This window comes from Carcharodon carcharias, chromosome 35 (genome assembly GCF_017639515.1).
Source record: "Carcharodon carcharias isolate sCarCar2 chromosome 35, sCarCar2.pri, whole genome shotgun sequence".
Taxonomy (NCBI): Eukaryota; Metazoa; Chordata; class Chondrichthyes; order Lamniformes; family Lamnidae; genus Carcharodon; species Carcharodon carcharias.
Genome location: NC_054501.1, coordinates 4,904,562 through 4,928,352, shown reverse-complemented (window position 1 = coordinate 4,928,352; position 23,791 = coordinate 4,904,562). Strand labels below are relative to the sequence as shown.

Genomic DNA, 23,791 nt, shown 5'->3' with positions numbered 1-23,791 from the left:
TGTTATTAAATACTATTTTTATTTAAAATTTCTACAATTATTGCTGTTAGTAATATTGTCTCCTTTATAAATCATTAATATTATTTCCACCATTTCCAATATTATTAATGTCACTGCAATTTCCTTTATTAATTATTAATAAATTTATTTCTACTGTTTTCCATTATTATTAATGGCTGTTAATTATTATTGTTACTACAATTCCCCATTATTAATGATTAATGACATTATTTCTACCATTTTCCATTCTTATTAATATTAATTCCCCATTATTAATTAATGTCATTTCTACTTCTCTGCCTTCTTACTGAGTACTAATTATTAATGTTACTAGAATTGCCCATTATTAATTATTTTTAATTATAAAGAATATAATTTCAACAGCTTTCCATTCTTATTAAGGAGTATTATTTATTAATGTCACTACAATTCCACGTTATTAATTATATTTTAGACATAATATTAACAAATATTAATAATTACTAATGGGAAAATGTAGTACTTAATACTTAATCATTAATAGTAATGGAAAATTGCAGTAATGATAACATTAATAATGAATAATAATGTTACTAACATTAATGCTAACAATGAATTACCATAATAATATTCATTAATAATTAACAATGAAAATATTAAATATCAATAATGAATAAAAGAATTAATAATTAACAATAATGATTATCACATTAATATAATTCTACAACAATGATAATAATAATTAACAATAATGTTGAATAAATCTATTTCTATCAACACTATTGATGGGAAAGCTGATCACCTCACTCAGCCCCTCAGGGGGTGGGATTGGAGATAAATCGAGGCCCAGGCTCCAGCCCAGCTTAGGCCGCGTCAACATCACTTCCTCCTGCGACGGAACGTAAAGTTGAAAGGTCAGCCACGCCAGGAAGTATCGTCACCGTCCCGAGACTGGAACAATCTGGGACAGGTAAGAGGGGTTTCCTGAGGGAGGGGGCAGGGGAATGAGGGGCTTATTGAGGAAGGATGAGGGGAGGGAGTGGTTTCCTCAGGGAAGGGGATAGGGGAGTAAGGGGTTTCCTGATGGAGGGGATAGGGGAGTGAAGGGCTTCCTGAGGGTGGGAGGGAGGGGTTCCCTGAGGGAGGGGGGCGGGGAGGGAGGGAGGGAGGGGTTTCCTTAGGGAGGGGGCAGGGAGCGAGGTGTTCCCTGATGGAGGATGAGGGGAGGGAGGGAGTGGTTTCCTTAGGAAGGGGGATGGGGAGTGAGGGGCTTCCTGATGGAGTGGATAGGGGAGTGAGGGGCTTCCTGAGTGAGACTGCAGGGAGTGAGGGGTTTTCTGAGGGAGAGGGCGGGGCTGAGGGGTTTCCTGAGGGAGAGGGTGGGGCTGAGGGGTTTCCTGAGGGAGGGGGCGGGGCTGAGGGGTTTCCTGAGGCAGGGGGCGGGGCTGAGGGGTTTCCTGAGGGCGGTCGCAGGGAGTGAGGGGTTTCATGAGGGCGGTCGCAGGGAGTGAGGGGTTTCATGAGGGCGGTCGCTGGGAGTGAGGGGTTTCCTGAGGGCGGTCGCGGGGGCTGAGGGGTTTCCTGAGGGCAGTCACGGGGAGTGAGGGGTTTCCTGAGGCAGGGGGTGGGGCTGAGGGGTTTCCTGAGGCAGGGGGTGGGGCTGAGGGGTTTCCTGAGGGCGGTCGCAGATGCTGAGGGGTTTCCTGAGGGCGGTCGCAGGGGCTGAGGGGTTTCCTGAGGGCGGTCGCAGGGGCTGAGGGGTTTCCTGAGGGCGGTCGCAGGGAGTGAGGGGTTTCCTGAGGGCGGTCGCGGGGGCTGAGGGGTTTCCTGAGGGCGGTCGCGGGGAGCGGGGGGTTTCCTGAGGGCGGTCGCGGGGAGCGGGGGGTTTCCTGAGGGCGGTCGCGGGGAGCGGGGGGTTTCCTGAGGGCGGTCGCGGGGAGCGGGGGGTTTCCTGAGGGCGGTCGCGGGGAGCGGGGGGTTTCCTGAGGGCGGTCGCGGGGAGCGGGGGGTTTCCTGAGGGCGGTCGCGGGGAGCGGGGGGTTTCCTGAGGGCGGTCGCGGGGAGCGGGGGGTTTCCTGAGGGCGGTCGCGGGGAGCGGGGGGTTTCCTGAGGGCGGTCGCGGGGAGCGGGGGGTTTCCTGAGGGCGGTCGCGGGGAGCGGGGGGTTTCCTGAGGGCGGTCGCGGGGAGCGGGGGGTTTCCTGAGGGCGGTCGCGGGGAGCGGGGGGTTTCCTGAGGGCGGTCGCGGGGAGCGGGGGGTTTCCTGAGGGCGGTCGCGGGGAGCGGGGGGTTTCCTGAGGGCGGTCGCGGGGAGCGGGGGGTTTCCTGAGGGCGGTCGCGGGGAGCGGGGGGTTTCCTGAGGGCGGTCGCGGGGAGCGGGGGGTTTCCTGAGGGCGGTCGCGGGGAGCGGGGGGTTTCCTGAGGGCGGTCGCGGGGAGCGGGGGGTTTCCTGAGGGCGGTCGCGGGGAGCGGGGGGTTTCCTGAGGGCGGTCGCGGGGAGCGGGGGGTTTCCTGAGGGCGGTCGCGGGGAGCGGGGGGTTTCCTGAGGGCGGTCGCGGGGAGCGGGGGGTTTCCTGAGGGCGGTCGCGGGGAGCGGGGGGTTTCCTGAGGGCGGTCGCGGGGAGCGGGGGGTTTCCTGAGGGCGGTCGCGGGGAGCGGGGGGTTTCCTGAGGGCGGTCGCGGGGAGCGGGGGGTTTCCTGAGGGCGGTCGCGGGGAGCGGGGGGTTTCCTGAGGGCGGTCGCGGGGAGCGGGGGGTTTCCTGAGGGCGGTCGCGGGGAGCGGGGGGTTTCCTGAGGGCGGTCGCGGGGAGCGGGGGGTTTCCTGAGGGCGGTCGCGGGGAGCGGGGGGTTTCCTGAGGGCGGTCGCGGGGAGCGGGGGGTTTCCTGAGGGCGGTCGCGGGGAGCGGGGGGTTTCCTGAGGGCGGTCGCGGGGAGCGGGGGGTTTCCTGAGGGCGGTCGCGGGGAGCGGGGGGTTTCCTGAGGGCGGTCGCGGGGAGCGGGGGGTTTCCTGAGGGCGGTCGCGGGGAGCGGGGGGTTTCCTGAGGGCGGTCGCGGGGAGCGGGGGGTTTCCTGAGGGCGGTCGCGGGGAGCGGGGGGTTTCCTGAGGGCGGTCGCGGGGAGCGGGGGGTTTCCTGAGGGCGGTCGCGGGGAGCGGGGGGTTTCCTGAGGGCGGTCGCGGGGAGCGGGGGGTTTCCTGAGGGCGGTCGCGGGGAGCGGGGGGTTTCCTGAGGGCGGTCGCGGGGAGCGGGGGGTTTCCTGAGGGCGGTCGCGGGGAGCGGGGGGTTTCCTGAGGGCGGTCGCGGGGAGCGGGGGGTTTCCTGAGGGCGGTCGCGGGGAGCGGGGGGTTTCCTGAGGGCGGTCGCGGGGAGCGGGGGGTTTCCTGAGGGCGGTCGCGGGGAGCGGGGGGTTTCCTGAGGGCGGTCGCGGGGAGCGGGGGGTTTCCTGAGGGCGGTCGCGGGGAGCGGGGGGTTTCCTGAGGGCGGTCGCGGGGAGCGGGGGGTTTCCTGAGGGCGGTCGCGGGGAGCGGGGGGTTTCCTGAGGGCGGTCGCGGGGAGCGGGGGGTTTCCTGAGGGCGGTCGCGGGGAGCGGGGGGTTTCCTGAGGGCGGTCGCGGGGAGCGGGGGGTTTCCTGAGGGCGGTCGCGGGGAGCGGGGGGTTTCCTGAGGGCGGTCGCGGGGAGCGAGGGGCTTCCTGAGGGAGGGGGCGGGGAGCGAGGGGCTTCCTGAGGGAGGGGGCGGGGAGCGAGGGGCTTCCTGAGGGAGGGGGCGGGGAGCGAGGGGCTTCCTGAGGGAGGGGGCGGGGAGCGAGGGGCTTCCTGAGGGAGGGGGCGGGGAGCGAGGGGTTTCCGAGGGAGTTGGTGGGGAGCGAGGGGCTTTCCGAGGGAGGGGGCGGGGAGCGAGGGGCTTTCCGAGGGAGGGGGCGGGGAGCGAGGGGCTTTCCGAGGGAGGGGGCGGGGAGCGAGGGGCTTTCCGAGGGAGGGGGCGGGGAGCGAGGGGCTTTCCGAGGGAGGGGGCTGGGGGCGGGGAGCGAGGGGTTTTCCGGCGGAGGGGTCGGGGAGGGAGGGCTTCCCTGAGGGAGGGGGCGGGGAGCGATGGCTTCCCTGAGGGAGGGGGCGTGGAAGGAGTGGTTTCCTGAGAAGGGAGGGGGAGCGAGGGGTTTTCTGAGTGAAGGGGCAGGAACTGAGGGATTTCCTGCAAGAGGGCATGTCGAGGGAGTGAGGGGTTTTCTGAGTGAGGGGCCGAGGATGAGGGGTTTTCTGAGTGAGGGGGAGAGGATGAGGGGTTTTCTGAGGGAAGGAGAGGGCTGAGGGGTTTTCTGAGGGAGGGAGGGGGTGGCTGAAGAGTTTTGTGAGGGAGAGGGCGGGCTAAGGGGTTTCCTGAGGGGGGGCAGGGAGTGAGTGGTTTTCTGAGGGAGGGATGCAGAGGCTGAGGGGTTTCCTGAGGGAGGTGGCAGGGGTGGATGGGTTTTCTGAGGGAAGGGCGGGGAGTGAGGGGTTTCCTGAAGGGAGGGGCAGGGAGGGACCGAGTGGTTTCCTGAGAGGGGGATGCGAGGGGTGAGGCGTTTCCTGAGGGGGGGCATGGGAGTGAGGGGATTCCTGTGTGACGGAGGGATTTATTGACAGAGGGGGTGGGGAAATTGGTGTTCCCTGGGGGAGGGGAGTGAGGGGTTTCCTGTGGGAGTGAGGGAGAGGTGAGTGAGGGGTTTCCTGAGGGAGGGATGCGAAGGCTGAAGGGTTTTCTGAGGGATGGTGTGGGAAGTTTGGAGTATTCTGACGGAGGGGCAAGGAGTGAGGGGTTTCCAGAGGAAGGGGTTTTCTGAGGAAGCAGGCGGGCATTGAGGGGTTTCCTGAGGGAGGGGGCGGGGAGTGGGTGGTTTCTTGTTGGAGTGAGCCGTTTCCTGATGGAGGGGGGTTGGGAGCGAGGGGTTTCCTGAGGGAGTGTGCGTTGCGGGAGGTAGGGGGTTTCCTCAGCTGTGGGGCGCAGGGAGGGAGGTAGGGGTTTCCTGGGGGAGCATGCAGGGAGGGAGGAAGGGGTCTTCTGAGGGAGGGAGGGGTTTCCTCAGGGAGGAGGGCGCGGGGAACATGGGGTTTCCAGAGGGAGGCCACAGGGAGCGCGGGGTTTACCGTGTTGGGGGTTGAGGGAAAGTGCAGGGTGCGGCTCTGACTACTGCCCTGCTGTGCAAACCTCCTCGAGCTGGGGGGCAGTGAGTTGGGAACCTCAACTTTCCCGAAGGGCCTCTATCCCGTCTCCCACGTTCTATCCTCCAAAAACCTCTGCTCATCGAAAGCTGTACCGTCCTGCATCCCAAATCGGACCCAGTGCTCGCAGACCAGCAGTACATCCATTTTAAAATTCTCATCCTCATGTTCAAATCCTTCCATGACGTACACCCTCCTCTTCTCTCTAAACTCCCAAGACAGGTGCAGCAAGGGGTTAGATACAGAGTAAAGCTCCCTCTACACCGTCCCCATCAAACACTCCCAGGACAGGTACAGCACGGGGTTAGATACAGAGTAAAGCTCCCTCTACACTGTCCCCATCAAACACTCCCAGGACAGGTACAGCACGGGGTTAGATACAGAGTAAATCTCCCTCTACACCGTCCCTATCAAACACTCCCAGGACAGGTACAGCACGGGGTTAGATACAGAGTAAAGCTCCCTCTACACTGTCCCCATCAAACACTCCAAACTCCAGTAGAGCATGGGGTTAGATACAGAGTAAAGCTCTCTCTACACTGTCCCCATCAAACACTCCCAGGACAGGTACAACACGGGGTTAGATACAGAGTTACACTCCGTGTAAGACGTTTTGTTTCTCCTCCCCACAGCTTTGTGAGCGCTCTGCCTCGTCATGAGTCTACAATGGACGGCCGTTGCTGGATTCCTATATGCCGAGGTGTTTGCATTGCTGTTAATGTGCATCCCCTTCGTGTCCGCAAAGCAGTGAGTCACCTTTTATTTTTCCCTTTTTACCAGTAAGAAATCGGAGCAGGAGGAGACCATTTGGCCCCTCAAACCTGCTCCCCCGTTCAATACCAGCGGGGCTGATCTACCTCGACTCCACTTTCCCCGCCCCTCCCCCCCCACCCCTCGACTCCCTCAGAGTCCGAAAGCCCCTCGACCTCCGCCTCTGATATACTGGACGACTGAGCTTCCTCCGGGGAAGGGAACTACAAAGATCCACCATCCTCGGAGCGAAAGAGTTCCTCCTCGTCTCAGCCCAAAACTGCGGCCCCCTCCCCGTCTTCCGGACTCTCCGGCCAGGGTTGCGGGGGTGGTGGTGGGGGGAATGGGGGAAGCAGCCTCTCGGCATCGACCCTGTCAAACTCCTTCAGAATTTTATACGTTTCAATGGGATCACCTCTCCTTCGAATTCTAGGGAATATCGGCCCGCTCCACTCAATCTCTCCTCATGGGACACTCTCCACATCCAGGGAAGGTTTGCTCGTGTAAGATTCCTCCTCTTTCCACCGACGGCAGCGCACAGACAGGCTATTCAGCCCATCCAATCTCTGCTGGCAATTATGCTAGCACCTTCCTGCGGTAACCCTAAACACCCTATCTCTGTCACCTCCTCCAGCCCCCGACAACCCTCCCTATCTCTGTAACCTCTTCCAGCCCCCTACAACCCTCCCTATCTCTGTAACCTCCTCCAGCCCCCTACACCCCTCCCTATCTCTGTAACCTCCTCCAGCCCCCTACAACCCTCTCTATCTCTGTAACTTCCTCCAGCCCCCTACACCCCTCCCTATCTCTGTAACCTCCTCCAGCCCCCTACACCCCTCCCTATCTCTGTAACCTCCTCCAGCCCCTACAACCCACCCTATCTCTTTACCTCCTCCAGCCCCTACACCCCTCCCTGTCTCTGTCACCTCCTCCAGCCCCCTACAACCCTCCCTATCTCTGTCACCTCCTCCAGCCCCTACAACCCTCCCTATCTCTGTCACCTCCTCCAGCCCCTACAACCCTCCCTATCTCTGTCACCTCCTCCAGCCCCTGCAACCCTCCCTATCTCTGAAACCCCCTCCAGCCTCTACAACCTTCCCTATCTCTGTCACCTCCTCCAGCCCCGACAGCCCTCCCTATTTCTGAAACCTCCTCCGGCCCCTACAATCCTCCCTATCTCTGTCACACCCTCCAGCCCCTACAACCCACCCTATCTCTGTAACCTCCTCCAGCCCCTACACCCCTCCCTGTCTCTGTCACCTCCTCCAACCCCTACAACCCTCCCTATCTCTGTCACCTCCTCCAGCCCTGACAGCCCTCCCTATTTCTGAAACCTCCTCCAGCCCCTACAACCCTCCCTATCTCTGTCACCTCCTCCAGCCCCAACAGCCCTCCCTATTTCTGAAACCTCCTCCGGCCCCTACCACCCTCCCTATCTCTGTCACCCCCTCCAGCCCCTACAGCCCTCCCTATCTCTGTCACTTCCTCCAGCCCCGACAGCCCTCCCTATTTCTGAAACCTCCTCCAGCCCCTACAACCCTCCCTATCTCTGTCACCTCCTCCAGCCCCTGCAACCCTCCCTATCTCTGTAACCTCCTCCAGCCCCTACACCCCTCCCTATCTCTGTAACCTCCTCCAGCCCTGACCACCCGCCCTATCTCTGTAAATCTCCTCCAACCCCTACAACCCTCCCTATCTCTGTCACCTCCTCCAGCCCCAACAGCCCTCCCTATTTCTGAAACCTCCTCCAGCCCCTACAACCCTCCCTATCTCTGTCACCTCCTCCAGCCCCAACAGCCCTCCCTATTTCTGAAACCTCCTCCGGCCCCTACCACCCTCCCTATCTCTGTCACCCCCTCCAGCCCCTACAGCCCTCCCTATCTCTGTCACCTCCTCCAGCCCCGACAGCCCTCCCTATTTCTGAAACCTCCTCCAGCCCCTACACCCCTCCCTATCTCTGTAACCTCCTCCAGCCCTGACCACCCGCCCTATCTCTGTAAATCTCCTCCAACCCCTACAACCCTCCCTATCTCTGTCACCTCCTCCAGCCCCGACAGCCCTCCCTATTTCTGAAACCTCCTCCAGCCCCTACAACCCTCCCTATCTCTGTCACCTCCTCCAGCCCCAACAGCCCTCCCTATTTCTGAAACCTCCTCCGGCCCCTACCACCCTCCCTATCTCTGTCACCCCCTCCAGCCCCTACAGCCCTCCCTATCTCTGTCACCTCCTCCAGCCCCGACAGCCCTCCCTATTTCTGAAACCTCCTCCAGCCCCTACACCCCTCCCTATCTCTGTAACCTCCTCCAGCCCTGACCACCCGCCCTATCTCTGTAAATCTCCTCCAACCCCTACAACCCTCCCTATCTCTGTCACCTCCTCCAGCCCCGACAGCCCTCCCTATTTCTGAAACCTCCTCCAGCCCCTACAACCCTCCCTATCTCTGTCACCTCCTCCAGCTGCTGCAACCCTCCCTATCTCTGAAACCCCCTCCAGCCCCTACCACCCTCCCTATCTCTGTAACCTCCTCCAGCCCTGACCACCCGCCCTATCTCTGTAAATCTCCTACAACCCTCCCTATCTCATTCACCTCCTCCAGCCCCCTACAACCCTCCCTATCTCTGTCACCTCCTCCAGCCCCCTACAACCCTCCCTATCTCTGACACCTCCTCCAGCCCCCTACAACCCTCCCTATCTCTGACACCTCCTCCAGCCCCCTACAACCCTCCCTATCTCTGACACCTCCTCCAGCCCCCTACAACCCTCCCTATCTCTGACACCTCCTCCAGCCACCTACAACCCTCCCTATCTCTGTAATCTCCTCCAGCCCCGTACACCCCTCCCTATCTCTGTTACCTCCTCCAGAAGCTACAACCCTCCCTATCTCTGACACCTCCTCCAGCCCCCTACAACCCTCCCTATCTCTGTAACTTCCTCCAGCCCCTACAACTCTCCCTGTCTCTGTAATCTCCTCCAAAAGCTACAACCCTCCCTATCTCTGTCACCTCCTCCAGCTCCTACAACCCTCCCTATCTCTGTCACCTCCTTCAGCCCCTGCGACCCTCCCTATCTTTGAAACCCCCTCCAGCCCCGACAGCCCTCCCTATTTCTGAAACCTCCTCCAGCCGCTGCAACCCTCCCTATCTCTGAAACCCCCTTCAGCCCCTACCACCCTCCCTATCTCTGTAACCTCCTCCAGCCCTGACCACCCGCCCTATCTCTGTAAATCTCCTCCAACCCCTACAACCCTCCCTATCTCATTCACCTCCTCCAGCCCCCTACAACCCTCCCTATCTCTGACACCTCCTCCAGCCCCCACAACCCTCCCTATCTCTGTAACCTCCTCCAGAAGCTACAACCCTCCCTAAGTCTGTAACCTCCTCCAGCCCCTACAACCCTCCCTGTCTCTGTAATCTCCTCCAGCCCCTGCAACCCTCCCTATCTCTGTCACCTCCTCCAGCCCCTACACCCCTCCTATCTCTGTCACCTCCCCCAAAAGCTACAACCCTCCCTATCTCTGTAACCTCCTCCAAAAGCTACAACCATCCCTATCTCTGTAACCTCCTGCAGCCCCCTACATCCCTCCCTATCTCTGTAATCTCCTCGAAACGCTACAACCCTCCCTATCTCTGTAACCTCCCCCAAAAGCTACAACCCTCCCTATCTCTTTAACCTCCTCCAGAAGCTACAACCCTCCCTATCTCTGTAACCTCCTCCAAAAGCTACAACTCCCCCTATCTCTGTAACCTCCTGCAGCCCCCTACAACCCTCCCTATCTCTGTAACCTCCTCCAAAAGCTACAACCCTCCCTATCTGTCACCTCCTCCAGCCCCCACACCCCTCCCTATCTCTGTCACCTCCTCCAGCCCCCTACAACCCTCCTTATTTCTGAAACCTCCTCCAGCCCCTACAAGCCTCCCTATCTCTGTCACCTCCTCCAGCCCCTACAACCCTCCCTATCTCTGACACCTCCTCCAGCCCCCTACAACCCTCCCTATCTCTGTAACCTCCTCCAGAAGCTACAACCCTCCCTAAGTCTGTAACCTCCTCCAGCCCCTACAACCCTCCCTGTCTCTGTAATCTCCTCCAGCCCCTGCAACCCTCCCTATCTCTGTCACCTCCTCCAGCCCCTACACCCCTCCTATCTCTGTCACCTCCCCCAAAAGCTACAACCCTCCCTATCTCTGTAACCTCCTCCAAAAGCTACAACCATCCCTATCTCTGTAACCTCCTGCAGCCCCCTACATCCCTCCCTATCTCTGTAATCTCCTCGAAACGCTACAACCCTCCCTATCTCTGTAACCTCCCCCAAAAGCTACAACCCTCCCTATCTCTTTAACCTCCTCCAGAAGCTACAACCCTCCCTATCTCTGTAACCTCCTCCAAAAGCTACAACTCCCCCTATCTCTGTAACCTCCTGCAGCCCCCTACAACCCTCCCTATCTCTGTAACCTCCTCCAAAAGCTACAACCCTCCCTATCTGTCACCTCCTCCAGCCCCCACACCCCTCCCTATCTCTGTCACCTCCTCCAGCCCCCTACAACCCTCCTTATTTCTGAAACCTCCTCCAGCCCCTACAAGCCTCCCTATCTCTGTCACCTCCTCCAGCCCCTACAACCCTCCCTATCTCAGTAAATCTCCTCCAGCCCCTTACACCCCTCCCTATCCTTGTAACCGTCTCCAGCCCCTACAACCCTCCCCATCTCTGTAACCTCCTCCAGCCCCTACAACCCTCCCTATCTCTGTCACCTCCTCCAGCCCCTACAACCCTCCCTATCTCTGTAACCTCCTCCAGCCCCTACAACCCTCCTTATCTCTGTAACCTCCTCCAGCCCCTACAACCCTCCCTATCTCTGTAACCTCCTCCAGCCCCTACAACCCTCCCTATCCTTGTAACCGTCTCCAGCCCCTACAACCCTCCCCATCTCTGTAACCTCCTCCAGCCCCTACAACCCTCCCTATCTCTGTCACCTCCTCCAGCCCCTACAACCCTCCCTATCTCTGTAACCTCCTCCAGCCCCTACAACCCTCCTTATCTCTGTAACCTCCTCCAGCCCCTACAACCCTCCCTATCTCTGTCACCTCCTCCAGCCCCTGCAACCCTCCCTATCTCTGTAACCTCCTCCAGCCCCTACACCCCTCCCTATCTCTGTAACCTCCTCCAGCCCTGACCACCCGCCCTATCTCTGTAAATCTCCTCCAACCCCTACAACCCTCCCTATCTCTGTCACCTCCTCCAGCCCCAACAGCCCTCCCTATTTCTGAAACCTCCTCCAGCCCCTACAACCCTCCCTATCTCTGTCACCTCCTCCAGCCCCAACAGCCCTCCCTATTTCTGAAACCTCCTCCGGCCCCTACCACCCTCCCTATCTCTGTCACCCCCTCCAGCCCCTACAGCCCTCCCTATCTCTGTCACCTCCTCCAGCCCCGACAGCCCTCCCTATTTCTGAAACCTCCTCCAGCCCCTACACCCCTCCCTATCTCTGTAACCTCCTCCAGCCCTGACCACCCGCCCTATCTCTGTAAATCTCCTCCAACCCCTACAACCCTCCCTATCTCTGTCACCTCCTCCAGCCCCGACAGCCCTCCCTATTTCTGAAACCTCCTCCAGCCCCTACAACCCTCCCTATCTCTGTCACCTCCTCCAGCCCCAACAGCCCTCCCTATTTCTGAAACCTCCTCCGGCCCCTACCACCCTCCCTATCTCTGTCACCCCCTCCAGCCCCTACAGCCCTCCCTATCTCTGTCACCTCCTCCAGCCCCGACAGCCCTCCCTATTTCTGAAACCTCCTCCAGCCCCTACACCCCTCCCTATCTCTGTAACCTCCTCCAGCCCTGACCACCCGCCCTATCTCTGTAAATCTCCTCCAACCCCTACAACCCTCCCTATCTCTGTCACCTCCTCCAGCCCCGACAGCCCTCCCTATTTCTGAAACCTCCTCCAGCCCCTACAACCCTCCCTATCTCTGTCACCTCCTCCAGCTGCTGCAACCCTCCCTATCTCTGAAACCCCCTCCAGCCCCTACCACCCTCCCTATCTCTGTAACCTCCTCCAGCCCTGACCACCCGCCCTATCTCTGTAAATCTCCTACAACCCTCCCTATCTCATTCACCTCCTCCAGCCCCCTACAACCCTCCCTATCTCTGTCACCTCCTCCAGCCCCAACAGCCCTCCCTATTTCTGAAACCTCCTCCAGCCCCTACAACCCTCCCTATCTCTGTCACCTCCTCCAGCCCCAACAGCCCTCCCTATTTCTGAAACCTCCTCCGGCCCCTACCACCCTCCCTATCTCTGTCACCCCCTCCAGCCCCTACCGCCCTCCCTATCTCTGTCACCTCCTCCAGCCCCGACAGCCCTCCCTATTTCTGAAACCTCCTCCAGCCCCTACACCCCTCCCTATCTCTGTAACCTCCTCCAGCCCTGACCACCCGCCCTATCTCTGTAAATCTCCTCCAACCCCTACAACCCTCCCTATCTCTGTCACCTCCTCCAGCCCCGACAGCCCTCCCTATTTCTGAAACCTCCTCCAGCCCCTACAACCCTCCCTATCTCTGTCACCTCCTCCAGCCCCAACAGCCCTCCCTATTTCTGAAACCTCCTCCGGCCCCTACCACCCTCCCTATCTCTGTCACCCCCTCCAGCCCCTACAGCCCTCCCTATCTCTGTCACCTCCTCCAGCCCCGACAGCCCTCCCTATTTCTGAAACCTCCTCCAGCCCCTACACCCCTCCCTATCTCTGTAACCTCCTCCAGCCCTGACCACCCGCCCTATCTCTGTAAATCTCCTCCAACCCCTACAACCCTCCCTATCTCTGTCACCTCCTCCAGCCCCGACAGCCCTCCCTATTTCTGAAACCTCCTCCAGCCCCTACAACCCTCCCTATCTCTGTCACCTCCTCCAGCTGCTGCAACCCTCCCTATCTCTGAAACACCCTCCAGCCCCTACCACCCTCCCTATCTCTGTAACCTCCTCCAGCCCTGACCACCCGCCCTATCTCTGTAAATCTCCTACAACCCTCCCTATCTCATTCACCTCCTCCAGCCCCCTACAACCCTCCCTATCTCTGTCACCTCCTCCAGCCCCCTACAACCCTCCCTATCTCTGACACCTCCTCCAGCCCCCTACAACCCTCCCTATCTCTGACACCTCCTCCAGCCCCCTACAACCCTCCCTATCTCTGACACCTCCTCCAGCCCCCTACAACCCTCCCTATCTCTGACACCTCCTCCAGCCACCTACAACCCTCCCTATCTCTGTAATCTCCTCCAGCCCCGTACACCCCTCCCTATCTCTGTTACCTCCTCCAGAAGCTACAACCCTCCCTATCTCTGACACCTCCTCCAGCCCCCTACAACCCTCCCTATCTCTGTAACTTCCTCCAGCCCCTACAACTCTCCCTGTCTCTGTAATCTCCTCCAAAAGCTACAACCCTCCCTATCTCTGTCACCTCCTCCAGCTCCTACAACCCTCCCTATCTCTGTCACCTCCTTCAGCCCCTGCGACCCTCCCTATCTTTGAAACCCCCTCCAGCCCCGACAGCCCTCCCTATTTCTGAAACCTCCCCCAGCCGCTGCAACCCTCCCTATCTCTGAAACCCCCTTCAGCCCCTACCACCCTCCCTATCTCTGTAACCTCCTCCAGCCCTGACCACCCGCCCTATCTCTGTAAATCTCCTCCAACCCCTACAACCCTCCCTATCTCATTCACCTCCTCCAGCCCCCTACAACCCTCCCTATCTCTGACACCTCCTCCAGCCCCCACAACCCTCCCTATCTCTGTAACCTCCTCCAGAAGCTACAACCCTCCCTAAGTCTGTAACCTCCTCCAGCCCCTACAACCCTCCCTGTCTCTGTAATCTCCTCCAGCCCCTGCAACCCTCCCTATCTCTGTCACCTCCTCCAGCCCCTACACCCCTCCTATCTCTGTCACCTCCCCCAAAAGCTACAACCCTCCCTATCTCTGTAACCTCCTCCAAAAGCTACAACCATCCCTATCTCTGTAACCTCCTGCAGCCCCCTACATCCCTCCCTATCTCTGTAATCTCCTCGAAACGCTACAACCCTCCCTATCTCTGTAACCTCCCCCAAAAGCTACAACCCTCCCTATCTCTTTAACCTCCTCCAGAAGCTACAACCCTCCCTATCTCTGTAACCTCCTCCAAAAGCTACAACTCCCCCTATCTCTGTAACCTCCTGCAGCCCCCTACAACCCTCCCTATCTCTGTAACCTCCTCCAAAAGCTACAACCCTCCCTATCTGTCACCTCCTCCAGCCCCCACACCCCTCCCTATCTCTGTCACCTCCTCCAGCCCCCTACAACCCTCCTTATTTCTGAAACCTCCTCCAGCCCCTACAAGCCTCCCTATCTCTGTCACCTCCTCCAGCCCCTACAACCCTCCCTATCTCTGACACCTCCTCCAGCCCCCTACAACCCTCCCTATCTCTGTAACCTCCTCCAGAAGCTACAACCCTCCCTAAGTCTGTAACCTCCTCCAGCCCCTACAACCCTCCCTGTCTCTGTAATCTCCTCCAGCCCCTGCAACCCTCCCTATCTCTGTCACCTCCTCCAGCCCCTACACCCCTCCTATCTCTGTCACCTCCCCCAAAAGCTACAACCCTCCCTATCTCTGTAACCTCCTCCAAAAGCTACAACCATCCCTATCTCTGTAACCTCCTGCAGCCCCCTACATCCCTCCCTATCTCTGTAATCTCCTCGAAACGCTACAACCCTCCCTATCTCTGTAACCTCCCCCAAAAGCTACAACCCTCCCTATCTCTTTAACCTCCTCCAGAAGCTACAACCCTCCCTATCTCTGTAACCTCCTCCAAAAGCTACAACTCCCCCTATCTCTGTAACCTCCTGCAGCCCCCTACAACCCTCCCTATCTCTGTAACCTCCTCCAAAAGCTACAACCCTCCCTATCTGTCACCTCCTCCAGCCCCCACACCCCTCCCTATCTCTGTCACCTCCTCCAGCCCCCTACAACCCTCCTTATTTCTGAAACCTCCTCCAGCCCCTACAAGCCTCCCTATCTCTGTCACCTCCTCCAGCCCCTACCACCCTCCCTATCTCAGTAAATCTCCTCCAGCCCCTTACACCCCTCCCTATCCTTGTAACCGTCTCCAGCCCCTACAACCCTCCCCATCTCTGTAACCTCCTCCAGCCCCTACAACCCTCCCTATCTCTGTCACCTCCTCCAGCCCCTACAACCCTCCCTATCTCTGTAACCTACTCCAGCCCCTACAACCCTCCTTATCTCTGTAACCTCCTCCAGCCCCTACAACCCTCCCTATCTCTGTAACCTCCTCCAGCCCCTACAACCCTCCCTATCCTTGTAACCGTCTCCAGCCCCTACAACCCTCCCCATCTCTGTAACCTCCTCCAGCCCCTACAACCCTCCCTATCTCTGTCACCTCCTCCAGCCCCTACAACCCTCCCTATCTCTGTAACCTCCTCCAGCCCCTACACCCCTCCCTATCTCTGTAACCTCCTCCAGCCCTGACCACCCGCCCTATCTCTGTAAATCTCCTCCAACCCCTACAACCCTCCCTATCTCTGTCACCTCCTCCAGCCCCAACAGCCCTCCCTATTTCTGAAACCTCCTCCAGCCCCTACAACCCTCCCTATCTCTGTCACCTCCTCCAGCCCCAACAGCCCTCCCTATTTCTGAAACCTCCTCCGGCCCCTACCACCCTCCCTATCTCTGTCACCCCCTCCAGCCCCTACAGCCCTCCCTATCTCTGTCACCTCCTCCAGCCCCGACAGCCCTCCCTATTTCTGAAACCTCCTCCAGCCCCTACACCCCTCCCTATCTCTGTAACCTCCTCCAGCCCTGACCACCCGCCCTATCTCTGTAAATCTCCTCCAGCCCCGTACACCCCTCCCTATCTCTGTTACCTCCTCCAGAAGCTACAACCCTCCCTATCTCTGACACCTCCTCCAGCCCCCTACAACCCTCCCTATCTCTGTAACTTCCTCCAGCCCCTACAACTCTCCCTGTCTCTGTAATCTCCTCCAAAAGCTACAACCCTCCCTATCTCTGTCACCTCCTCCAGCTCCTACAACCCTCCCTATCTCTGTCACCTGCTTCAGCCCCTGCGACCCTCCCTATCTTTGAAACCCCCTCCAGCCCCGACAGCCCTCCCTATTTCTGAAAACTCCTCCAGCCGCTGCAACCCTCCCTATCTCTGAAACCCCCTCCAGCCCCTACCACCCTCCCTATCTCTGTAACCTCCTCCAGCCCTGACCACCCGCCCTATCTCTGTAAATCTCCTCCAACCCCTACAACCCTCCCTATCTCATTCACCTCCTCCAGCCCCCTACAACCCTCCCTATCTCTGACACCTCCTCCAGCCCCCACAACCCTCCCTATCTCTGTAACCTCCTCCAGAAGCTACAACCCTCCCTAAGTCTGTAACCTCCTCCAGCCCCTACAACCCTCCCTGTCTCTGTAATCTCCTCCAGCCCCTGCAACCCTCCCTATCTCTGTCACCTCCTCCAGCCCCTACACCCTTCCTATCTCTGTCACCTCCCCCAAAAGCTACAACCCTCCCTATCTCTGTAACCTCCTCCAAAAGCTACAACTCCCCCTATCTCTGTAACCTCCTGCAGCCCCCTACAACCCTCCCTATCTCTGTAACCTCCTCCAAAAGCTACAACCCTCCCTATCTGTCACCTCCTCCAGCCCCCACACCCCTCCCTATCTCTGTCACCTCCTCCAGCCCCCTACAACCCTCCTTATTTCTGAAACCTCCTCCAGCCCCTACAAGCCTCCCTATCTCTGTCACCTCCTCCAGCCCCTACAACCCTCCCTATCTCTGTAACCTCCTCCAGCCCTGACCACCCGCCCTATCTCTGTAAATCTCCTCCAACCCCTACAACCCTCCCTATCTCATTCACCTCCTCCAGCCCCCTACAACCCTCCCTATCTCTGACACCTCCTCCAGCCCCCTACAACCCTCCCTATCTCTGTAACCTCCTCCAGAAGCTACAACCCTCCCTAAGTCTGTAACCTCCTCCAGCCCCTACAACCCTCCCTGTCTCTGTAATCTCCTCCAGCCCCTGCAACCCTCCCTATCTCTGTCACCTCCTCCAGCCCCTACACCCCTCCTATCTCTTTAACCTCCTCCAGAAGCTACAACCCTCCCTATCTCTGTAACCTCCTCCAAAAGCTACAACTCCCCCTATCTCTGTAACCTCCTGCAGCCCCCTACAACCCTCCCTATCTCTGTAACCTCCTCCAAAAGCTACAACCCTCCCTATCTGTCACCTCCTCCAGCCCCCACACCCCTCCCTATCTCTGTCACCTCCTCCAGCCCCCTACAACCCTCCTTATTTCTGAAACCTCCTCCAGCCCCTACAAGCCTCCCTATCTCTGTCACCTCCTCCAGCCCCTACAACCCTCCCTATCTCTGTAACCTCCTCCAGCCCTGACCACCCGCCCTATCTCTGTAAATCTCCTCCAACCCCTACAACCCTCCCTATCTCATTCACCTCCTCCAGCCCCCTACAACCCTCCCTATCTCTGACACCTCCTCCAGCCCCCTACAACCCTCCCTATCTCTGTAACCTCCTCCAGAACCTACAACCCTCCCTAAGTCTGAAACCTCCTCCAGCCCCTACAACCCTCCCTGTCTCTGTAATCTCCTCCAGCCCCTGCAACCCTCCCTATCTCTGTCACCTCCTCCAGCCCCTACACCCCTCCTATCTCTGTCACCTCCCCCAAAAGCTACAACCCTCCCTATCTCTGTAACCTCCTCCAAAAGCTACAACCATCCCTATCTCTGTAACCTCCTGCAGCCCCCTACATCCCTCCCTATCTCTGTAATCTCCTCGAAACGCTACAACCCTCCCTATCTCTGTAACCTCCCCCAAAAGCTACAACCCTCCCTATCTCTTTAACCTCCTCCAGAAGCTACAACCCTCCCTATCTCTGTAACCTCCTCCAAAAGCTACAACTCCCCCTATCTCTGTAACCTCCTGCAGCCCCCTACAACCCTCCCTATCTCTGTAACCTCCTCCAAAAGCTACAACCCTCCCTATCTGTCACCTCCTCCAGCCCCCACACCCCTCCCTATCTCTGTCACCTCCTCCAGCCCCCTACAACCCTCCTTATTTCTGAAACCTCCTCCAGCCCCTACAAGCCTCCCTATCTCTGTCACCTCCTCCAGCCCCTACCACCCTCCCTATCTCAGTAAATCTCCTCCAGCCCCTTACACCCCTCCCTATCCTTGTAACCGTCTCCAGCCCCTACAACCCTCCCCATCTCTGTAACCTCCTCCAGCCCCTACAACCCTCCCTATCTCTGTCACCTCCTCCAGCCCCTACAACCCTCCCTATCTCTGTAACCTCCTCCAGCCCCTACAACCCTCCTTATCTCTGTAACCTCCTCCAGCCCCTACAACCCTCCCTATCTCTGTAACCTCCTCCAGCCCCTACAACCCTCCCTATCTCTGTCACCTCCTCCAGCCCCTACAACCCTCCCTATCTCTGTAACTCCCTCCAGCCCCTACAACCCTCCCTATCTCTGTCACCTCCTCCAGCCCCGACAGCCCTCCCTATTTCTGAAACCTCCTCCAGCCCCTGCAACCCTCCATATCTCTGTCACCTCCTCCAGCCGCTGCAACCCTCCCTATCTCTGAAACCCCCTCCAGCCCCTACCACCCTCCCTATCTCTGTAACCTCCTCCAGCCCTGACCACCCGCCCTATCTCTGTAAATCTCCTCCAACCCCTACAACCCTCCCTATCTCATTCACCTCCTCCAGCCCCCTACAACCCTCCCTATCTCTGACACCTCCTCCAGCCCCCTACAACCCTCCCTATCTCTGTAATCTCCTCCAGCCCCGTACACCCCTCCCTATCTCTAACCTCCTCCAGAAGCTACAACCCTCCCTAAGTCTGTAACCTCCTCCAGCCCCTACAACCCTCCCTGTCTCTGTAATCTCCTCCTGCCCCTGCAACCCTCCCTATCTCTGTAACCTCCTCCAGCCCCTACAACCCTTCCTGTCTCTGTAATCTCCTCCAGCCCCTGCAACCCTCCCTATCTATGTAAGCTCCTCCAGCCCCTACAACCCTCCCTATCTCTGTAATCTCCTCCAGCCCCGTACACCCCTCCCTATCTCTGTAACCTCCTCCAGAAGCTACAACCCTCCCTAAGTCTGTAACCTCCTCCAGCCCCTACAACCCTCCCTGTCTCTGTAATCTCCTCCAGCCCCTGCAACCCTCCCTATCTCTGTAAGCTCCTCCAGCCCCTTCAACCCTCCCTATCTCTGTAACCTCCTCCGGCCCCTACAACCCTCCCTATCTCTGTAACCCCCTCCAGCCCCTACAACCCTCCCTATCTCTGTCACCTCCTCCAGCCCCGACAGCCCTCCCTATTTCTGAAACCTCCTCCAGCCCCTACAACCCTCCATATCTCTGTCACCTCCTCCAGCCCCTACCACCCTCCCTATCTCTGTAACCTCCTCCAGCCCTGACCACCCGCCCTATCTCTGTAAATCTCCTCCAAACCCTACAACCCTCCCTATCTCATTCACCTCCTCCAGCCCCCTACAACCCTCCCTATCTCTGACACCTCCTCCAGCCCCCTACAACCCTCCCTATCTCTGTAATCTCCTCCAGCCCCGTACACCCCTCCCTATCTCTGTAACCTAATCCAGAAGCTACAACCCTCCCTAAGTCTGTAACCTCCTCCAGCCCCTACAACCCTCCCTGTCTCTGTAATCTCCTCCAGCCCCTGCAACCCCCCCTATCTCAGTAAACTCCTCTAGCCCTGACCACCCTCCCTATCTCTGTAAATCTCCTCCAGCCCCTACAACCCTCCCTATCTCTGTGAACTTCTCCAGCCCCTACAACCCTTCCTATCTCTGTCACCTCCTCCAGCCCCTACACCCCTCCTATCTCTGTCACCTCCCCCAAAAGCTACAACCCTCCCTATCTCTGTAACCTCCTCCAAAAGCTACAACCATCCCTATCTCTGTAACCTCCTGCAGCCCCCTACATCCCTCCCTATCTCTGTAATCTCCTCGAAATGCTACAACCCTCCCTATCTCTGTAACCTCCTCCAGCCCCTACAACCCTCCATATCTCTGTAACCTCCCCCAAAAGCTACAACCCTCCCTATCTCTGTAACCTCCCCCAAAAGCTACAACCCTCCCTATCTCTGTAACCTCCTCCAGAAGCTACAACCCTCCCTATCTCTGTAACCTCCTCCAAAAGCTACAACTCTCCCTATCTCTGTAACCTCCTGCAGCCCCCTACAACCCTCCCTATCTCTGTAACCTCCTCCAAAAGCTACAAACCTCCCTATCTGTCACCTTCTCCAGCCCACACACCCCTCCCTATCTCTGTCACCTCCTCCAGCCCCCTACAACCCTCCTTATTTCTGAAACCTCCTCCAGCCCCTACAAGCCTCCCTATCTCTGTCACCTCCTCCAGCCCCTACCACCCTCCCTATCTCAGTAAATCTCCTCCAGCCCCTTACACCCCTCCCTATCTCTGTAACTGTCTCCAGCCCCTACAACCCTCCCCATCTCTGTAACCTCCTCCAGCCCCTACAACCCTCCCTATCTCTGTCACCTCCTCCAGCCCCTACAACCCTCCCTATCTCTGTAACCTCCTCCAGCCCCTACAACCCTCCTTATCTCTGTAACCTCCTCCAGCCCCTACAACCCTCCCTATCTGTAACCTCCTCCAGCCCCTACAACCCTCCCTATTCCTGTAACCCCCTCCAACCTCTACAACCCTCCCTATCTCTGTAACCCCCTACAACCCTCCCCATCTCTGTAACCTCCTCCAGCCCCTACACCCCTCCCTATCTCTGTAACCTCCTCCAGCCCCTACAACCCTCCCTATCTCTGTAACCTCCTACAACCCTCCGAGATCTCTGCGCTCCTCCAATTCCGGCCTCTTGAGCATCCCCGATTCCCATCGCTCCACCATTGGTGGCCGTGCCTTCAGCTGCCTGGGGAGGGCGGGCCTGAGCTCTGGAATTCCCTCCCTGAACGGCAGCTTCGTACTTCCGTCACCTGTCATGCGGCGGAGCTCAAGCGCGTGGACGCTGGAAATCATTGCCACAGCCGCTGCGGTGGGTTAACCGGGGGTGGGGAGCAGGCGTCCGAGCTAGGGATCTCCGGCCGCTGCGGAGTTGGAGCCCTCGACCAGCCAAGAGCCAGACAAGCGGGCCAAGCACCACCCCGGCATCACCCTGAGAAAGTTGGTCACCTTCGCTAGCTGACGGGGTCAGGGAGCGCACTGGGAGCTGCCAGGTTTCTAACGGTCGTGTTACTCTCTGCTTGCAGGTGGCAGAGGCTGTTCAGATCGGGCCTGTTCAATCTGGTGGTGACGTATGGCAATAAATTCTTTTTCTTCCTCATCGCCCTCCTCATCTTCCTGATGTTCGGTAGGTGTCGGGCCCAGGAGGCCGGGTTCAGACCTCCTGGCTGACGGGGTTGGTTGGTTACACCAGTCTGGCCGTGAGCAGTGAGGGAAGCTGGTTAGCGTCCCTCACTAAGGCAGCAGCCGCTGTTCACTGAGGCTCAGGCCACAAGATTACAACGTCAGGGATTCGACTCTCGTAACGCCAACCCAGCACTCCCACCCTGCCCAAGGGTTAGTGCTGAGGGGGGTGCCCCCCTGTCGGAGGGTCAGTGCTGAGGCAGCGCCGCACTCTTGGAGGGCCAGCGCTAAGGGAGCGCCGCGCTGTCGGAGGGTCAGCGCTGAGGGAGCGCCGCGCTGTCGGAGGGTCAGCGCTGAGGGAGCGCCGCGCTGTCGGAGGGTCAGCGCTGAGGGAGCGCCGCGCTGTCGGAGGGTCAGCGCTGAGGGAGCGCCGCGCTGTCGGAGGGTCAGCGCTGAGGGAGCGCCGCGCTGTCGGAGGGTCAGCGCTGAGGGAGCGCCGCGCAGTCGGAGGGTCAGCGCTGAGGGAGCGCCGCGCTGTCGGAGGGTCAGCGCTGAGGGAGCGCCGCGCTGTCGGAGGGTCAGCGCTGAGGGAGCGCCGCGCTGTCGGAGGGTAAGCGCTGAGGGAGCGCCGCGCTGTCGGAGGGTCAGCGCTGAGGGAGCGCCGCGCTGTCGGAGGGTCAGCGCTGAGGGAGCGCCGCGCTGTCGGAGGGTCAGCGCTGAGGGAGCGCCGCGCTGTCGGAGGGTCAGCGCTGAGGGAGCGCCGCGCTGTCGGAGGGTCAGCGCTGAGGGAGCGCCGCGCTGTCGGAGGGTCAGCGCTGAGGGAGCGCCGCGCTGTCGGAGGGTCAGCGCTGAGGGAGCGCCGCGCTGTCGGAGGGCCAGCGCTGAGGGAGCGCCGCGCTGTCGGAGGGCCAGCGCTGAGGGAGCGCCGCGCTGTCGGAGGGCCAGCGCTGAGGGAGCGCGGCGCTGTCGGAGGGCCAGCGCTGAGGGAGCGCGGCGCTGTCGGAGGGCCAGCGCGGCGCTGTCGGAGGGCCAGCGCGGCGCTGTCGGAGGGCCAGCGCGGCGCTGTCGGAGGGCCAGCGCGGCGCTGTCGGAGGGCCAGCGCGGCGCTGTCGGAGGGCCAGCGCGGCGCTGTCGGAGGGCCAGCGCGGCGCTGTCGGAGGGCCAGCGCGGCGCTGTCGGAGGGCCAGCGCGGCGCTGTCGGAGGGCCAGCGCGGCGCTGTCGGAGGGCCAGCGCGGCGCTGTCGGAGGGCCAGCGCGGCGCTGTCGGAGGGCCAGCGCGGCGCTGTCGGAGGGCCAGCGCGGCGCTGTCGGAGGGCCAGCGCGGCGCTGTCGGAGGGCCAGCGCGGCGCTGTCGGAGGGCCAGCGCGGCGCTGTCGGAGGGCCAGCGCGGCGCTGTCGGAGGGCCAGCGCGGCGCTGTCGGAGGGCCAGCGCGGCGCTGTCGGAGGGCCAGCGCGGCGCTGTCGGAGGGCCAGCGCGGCGCTGTCGGAGGGCCAGCGCGGCGCTGTCGGAGGGCCAGCGCGGCGCTGTCGGAGGGCCAGCGCGGCGCGGCTGGGTGATGGAGCTCGGTACTGAGAGGACGTAGAAGATCCCACGGCCACTATTGATTCATAGCGGGTTGAGCATTGGGTGGGGCTTTTTGTGGCATCTTGGATCTAATATTTATCTCAACCAACCTCACTAAAAGAGATGAAATTAAACCAGAAAAGGCTGGAAATACTGCTTGGTTCTTGGCAGCCTCTGTGCAGAGCGAAGCAGAGGTAAAGTTTAGGGGCAGGCGGAGGCCATTCGGCCCCTCTACCCTGCTCCGCCGTTTCAGTACGATAACGGTTGAGCTGATTGTGACCTCGGCTGTCCCCTGTCCCCTACAAACCCTTGACCCCCTTTGACCCCGGCGCACTTCAGGTGAAGTCCGTCCCAGGGGTACAACCCCCCGCTTCTCCCAATACAGGGGTCAGTGCCCAGGCAGTGAGAAGCTGCAGGGTGTCCTGTGCTGGTGCCCGAGAAACACTAGGTCTCTTTCCTCTTCCAGATGCGGTCCGTGAGATACAGAAGTACGGTGTTCCAGACAAGGTGGACCTGAAGAACAATCCCATTGCGGAGGATCATGTGCACATGAAGCTCTTCCGTGCCCAGAGGAACCTCTACATCGCAGGCTTTGCGCTCCTGCTCTGGTTGTGAGTGTTTGATTGGGACGGTGTAAAGGGAGCTTTACTCTATATCTAACCCCGTGCTCTACCTGTCCTGGGAGTGTTTGACAGGGACGGTGTAGAAGGAGCTTTACTCTGTATCTAACCCCGTGCTGTACCTGTCCTGGGAGTGTTTGATGGGCACAGTGTAGAGGGAGCTTTACTCTGTATCTAACCGTGTGCTGTACCTGTCCTGGAAGTGTTTGACGGGGACGGTGCAGAGGGAACTTTACTCTGTATCTAACCCTGTGCTGTACCTGTCCTGGGAGTGTTTGATGAGCACAGT

The 23,791-nt window shown here is 59.3% G+C and overlaps 2 protein-coding genes across 2 annotated transcripts in view; one reads left to right on the top strand and one right to left on the bottom strand.

Annotated features, from left to right (window-relative positions):
* The first annotated feature begins 795 nt into the window (after window positions 1-795).
* Window positions 796-23,791, top strand: part of bcap31 (B cell receptor associated protein 31) — a 43,248-nt gene continuing 20,252 nt past the window's right edge. The window contains exons 1-4 of the mRNA XM_041179532.1: window positions 796-949; window positions 5,806-5,920; window positions 21,222-21,322; window positions 23,349-23,493. Of these exons, the coding sequence (XP_041035466.1) occupies window positions 5,829-5,920; window positions 21,222-21,322; window positions 23,349-23,493 (338 nt within the window). The 5' untranslated portion in view covers window positions 796-949; window positions 5,806-5,828. The remainder of the gene's footprint in view (window positions 950-5,805; window positions 5,921-21,221; window positions 21,323-23,348; window positions 23,494-23,791) is intronic.
* Window positions 1,497-5,356, bottom strand: LOC121272764 (basic proline-rich protein-like). Its single transcript, XM_041179544.1, has 2 exons — window positions 5,269-5,356; window positions 1,497-3,604 (listed from the first exon to the last, which is right to left on the bottom strand). The coding sequence occupies exons 1-2, from the start codon at window positions 5,354-5,356 to the stop codon at window positions 1,497-1,499; spliced, it is 2,196 nt and encodes a 731-aa protein (XP_041035478.1).

Excerpts from the sequence above, each read along its gene's own strand:
- LOC121272764 (XM_041179544.1), bottom strand. The coding sequence starts at position 5,356 with ATGGAAGGATTTGAACATGAGGATGAGAATTTTAAAATGGATGTACTG. Across the intron at positions 3,605-5,268 it reads CCGATTTGGGATGCAGGACG|GAAACCCCCCGCTCCCCGCG; the intron begins GTACAGCTTTCG and ends GACCGCCCTCAG.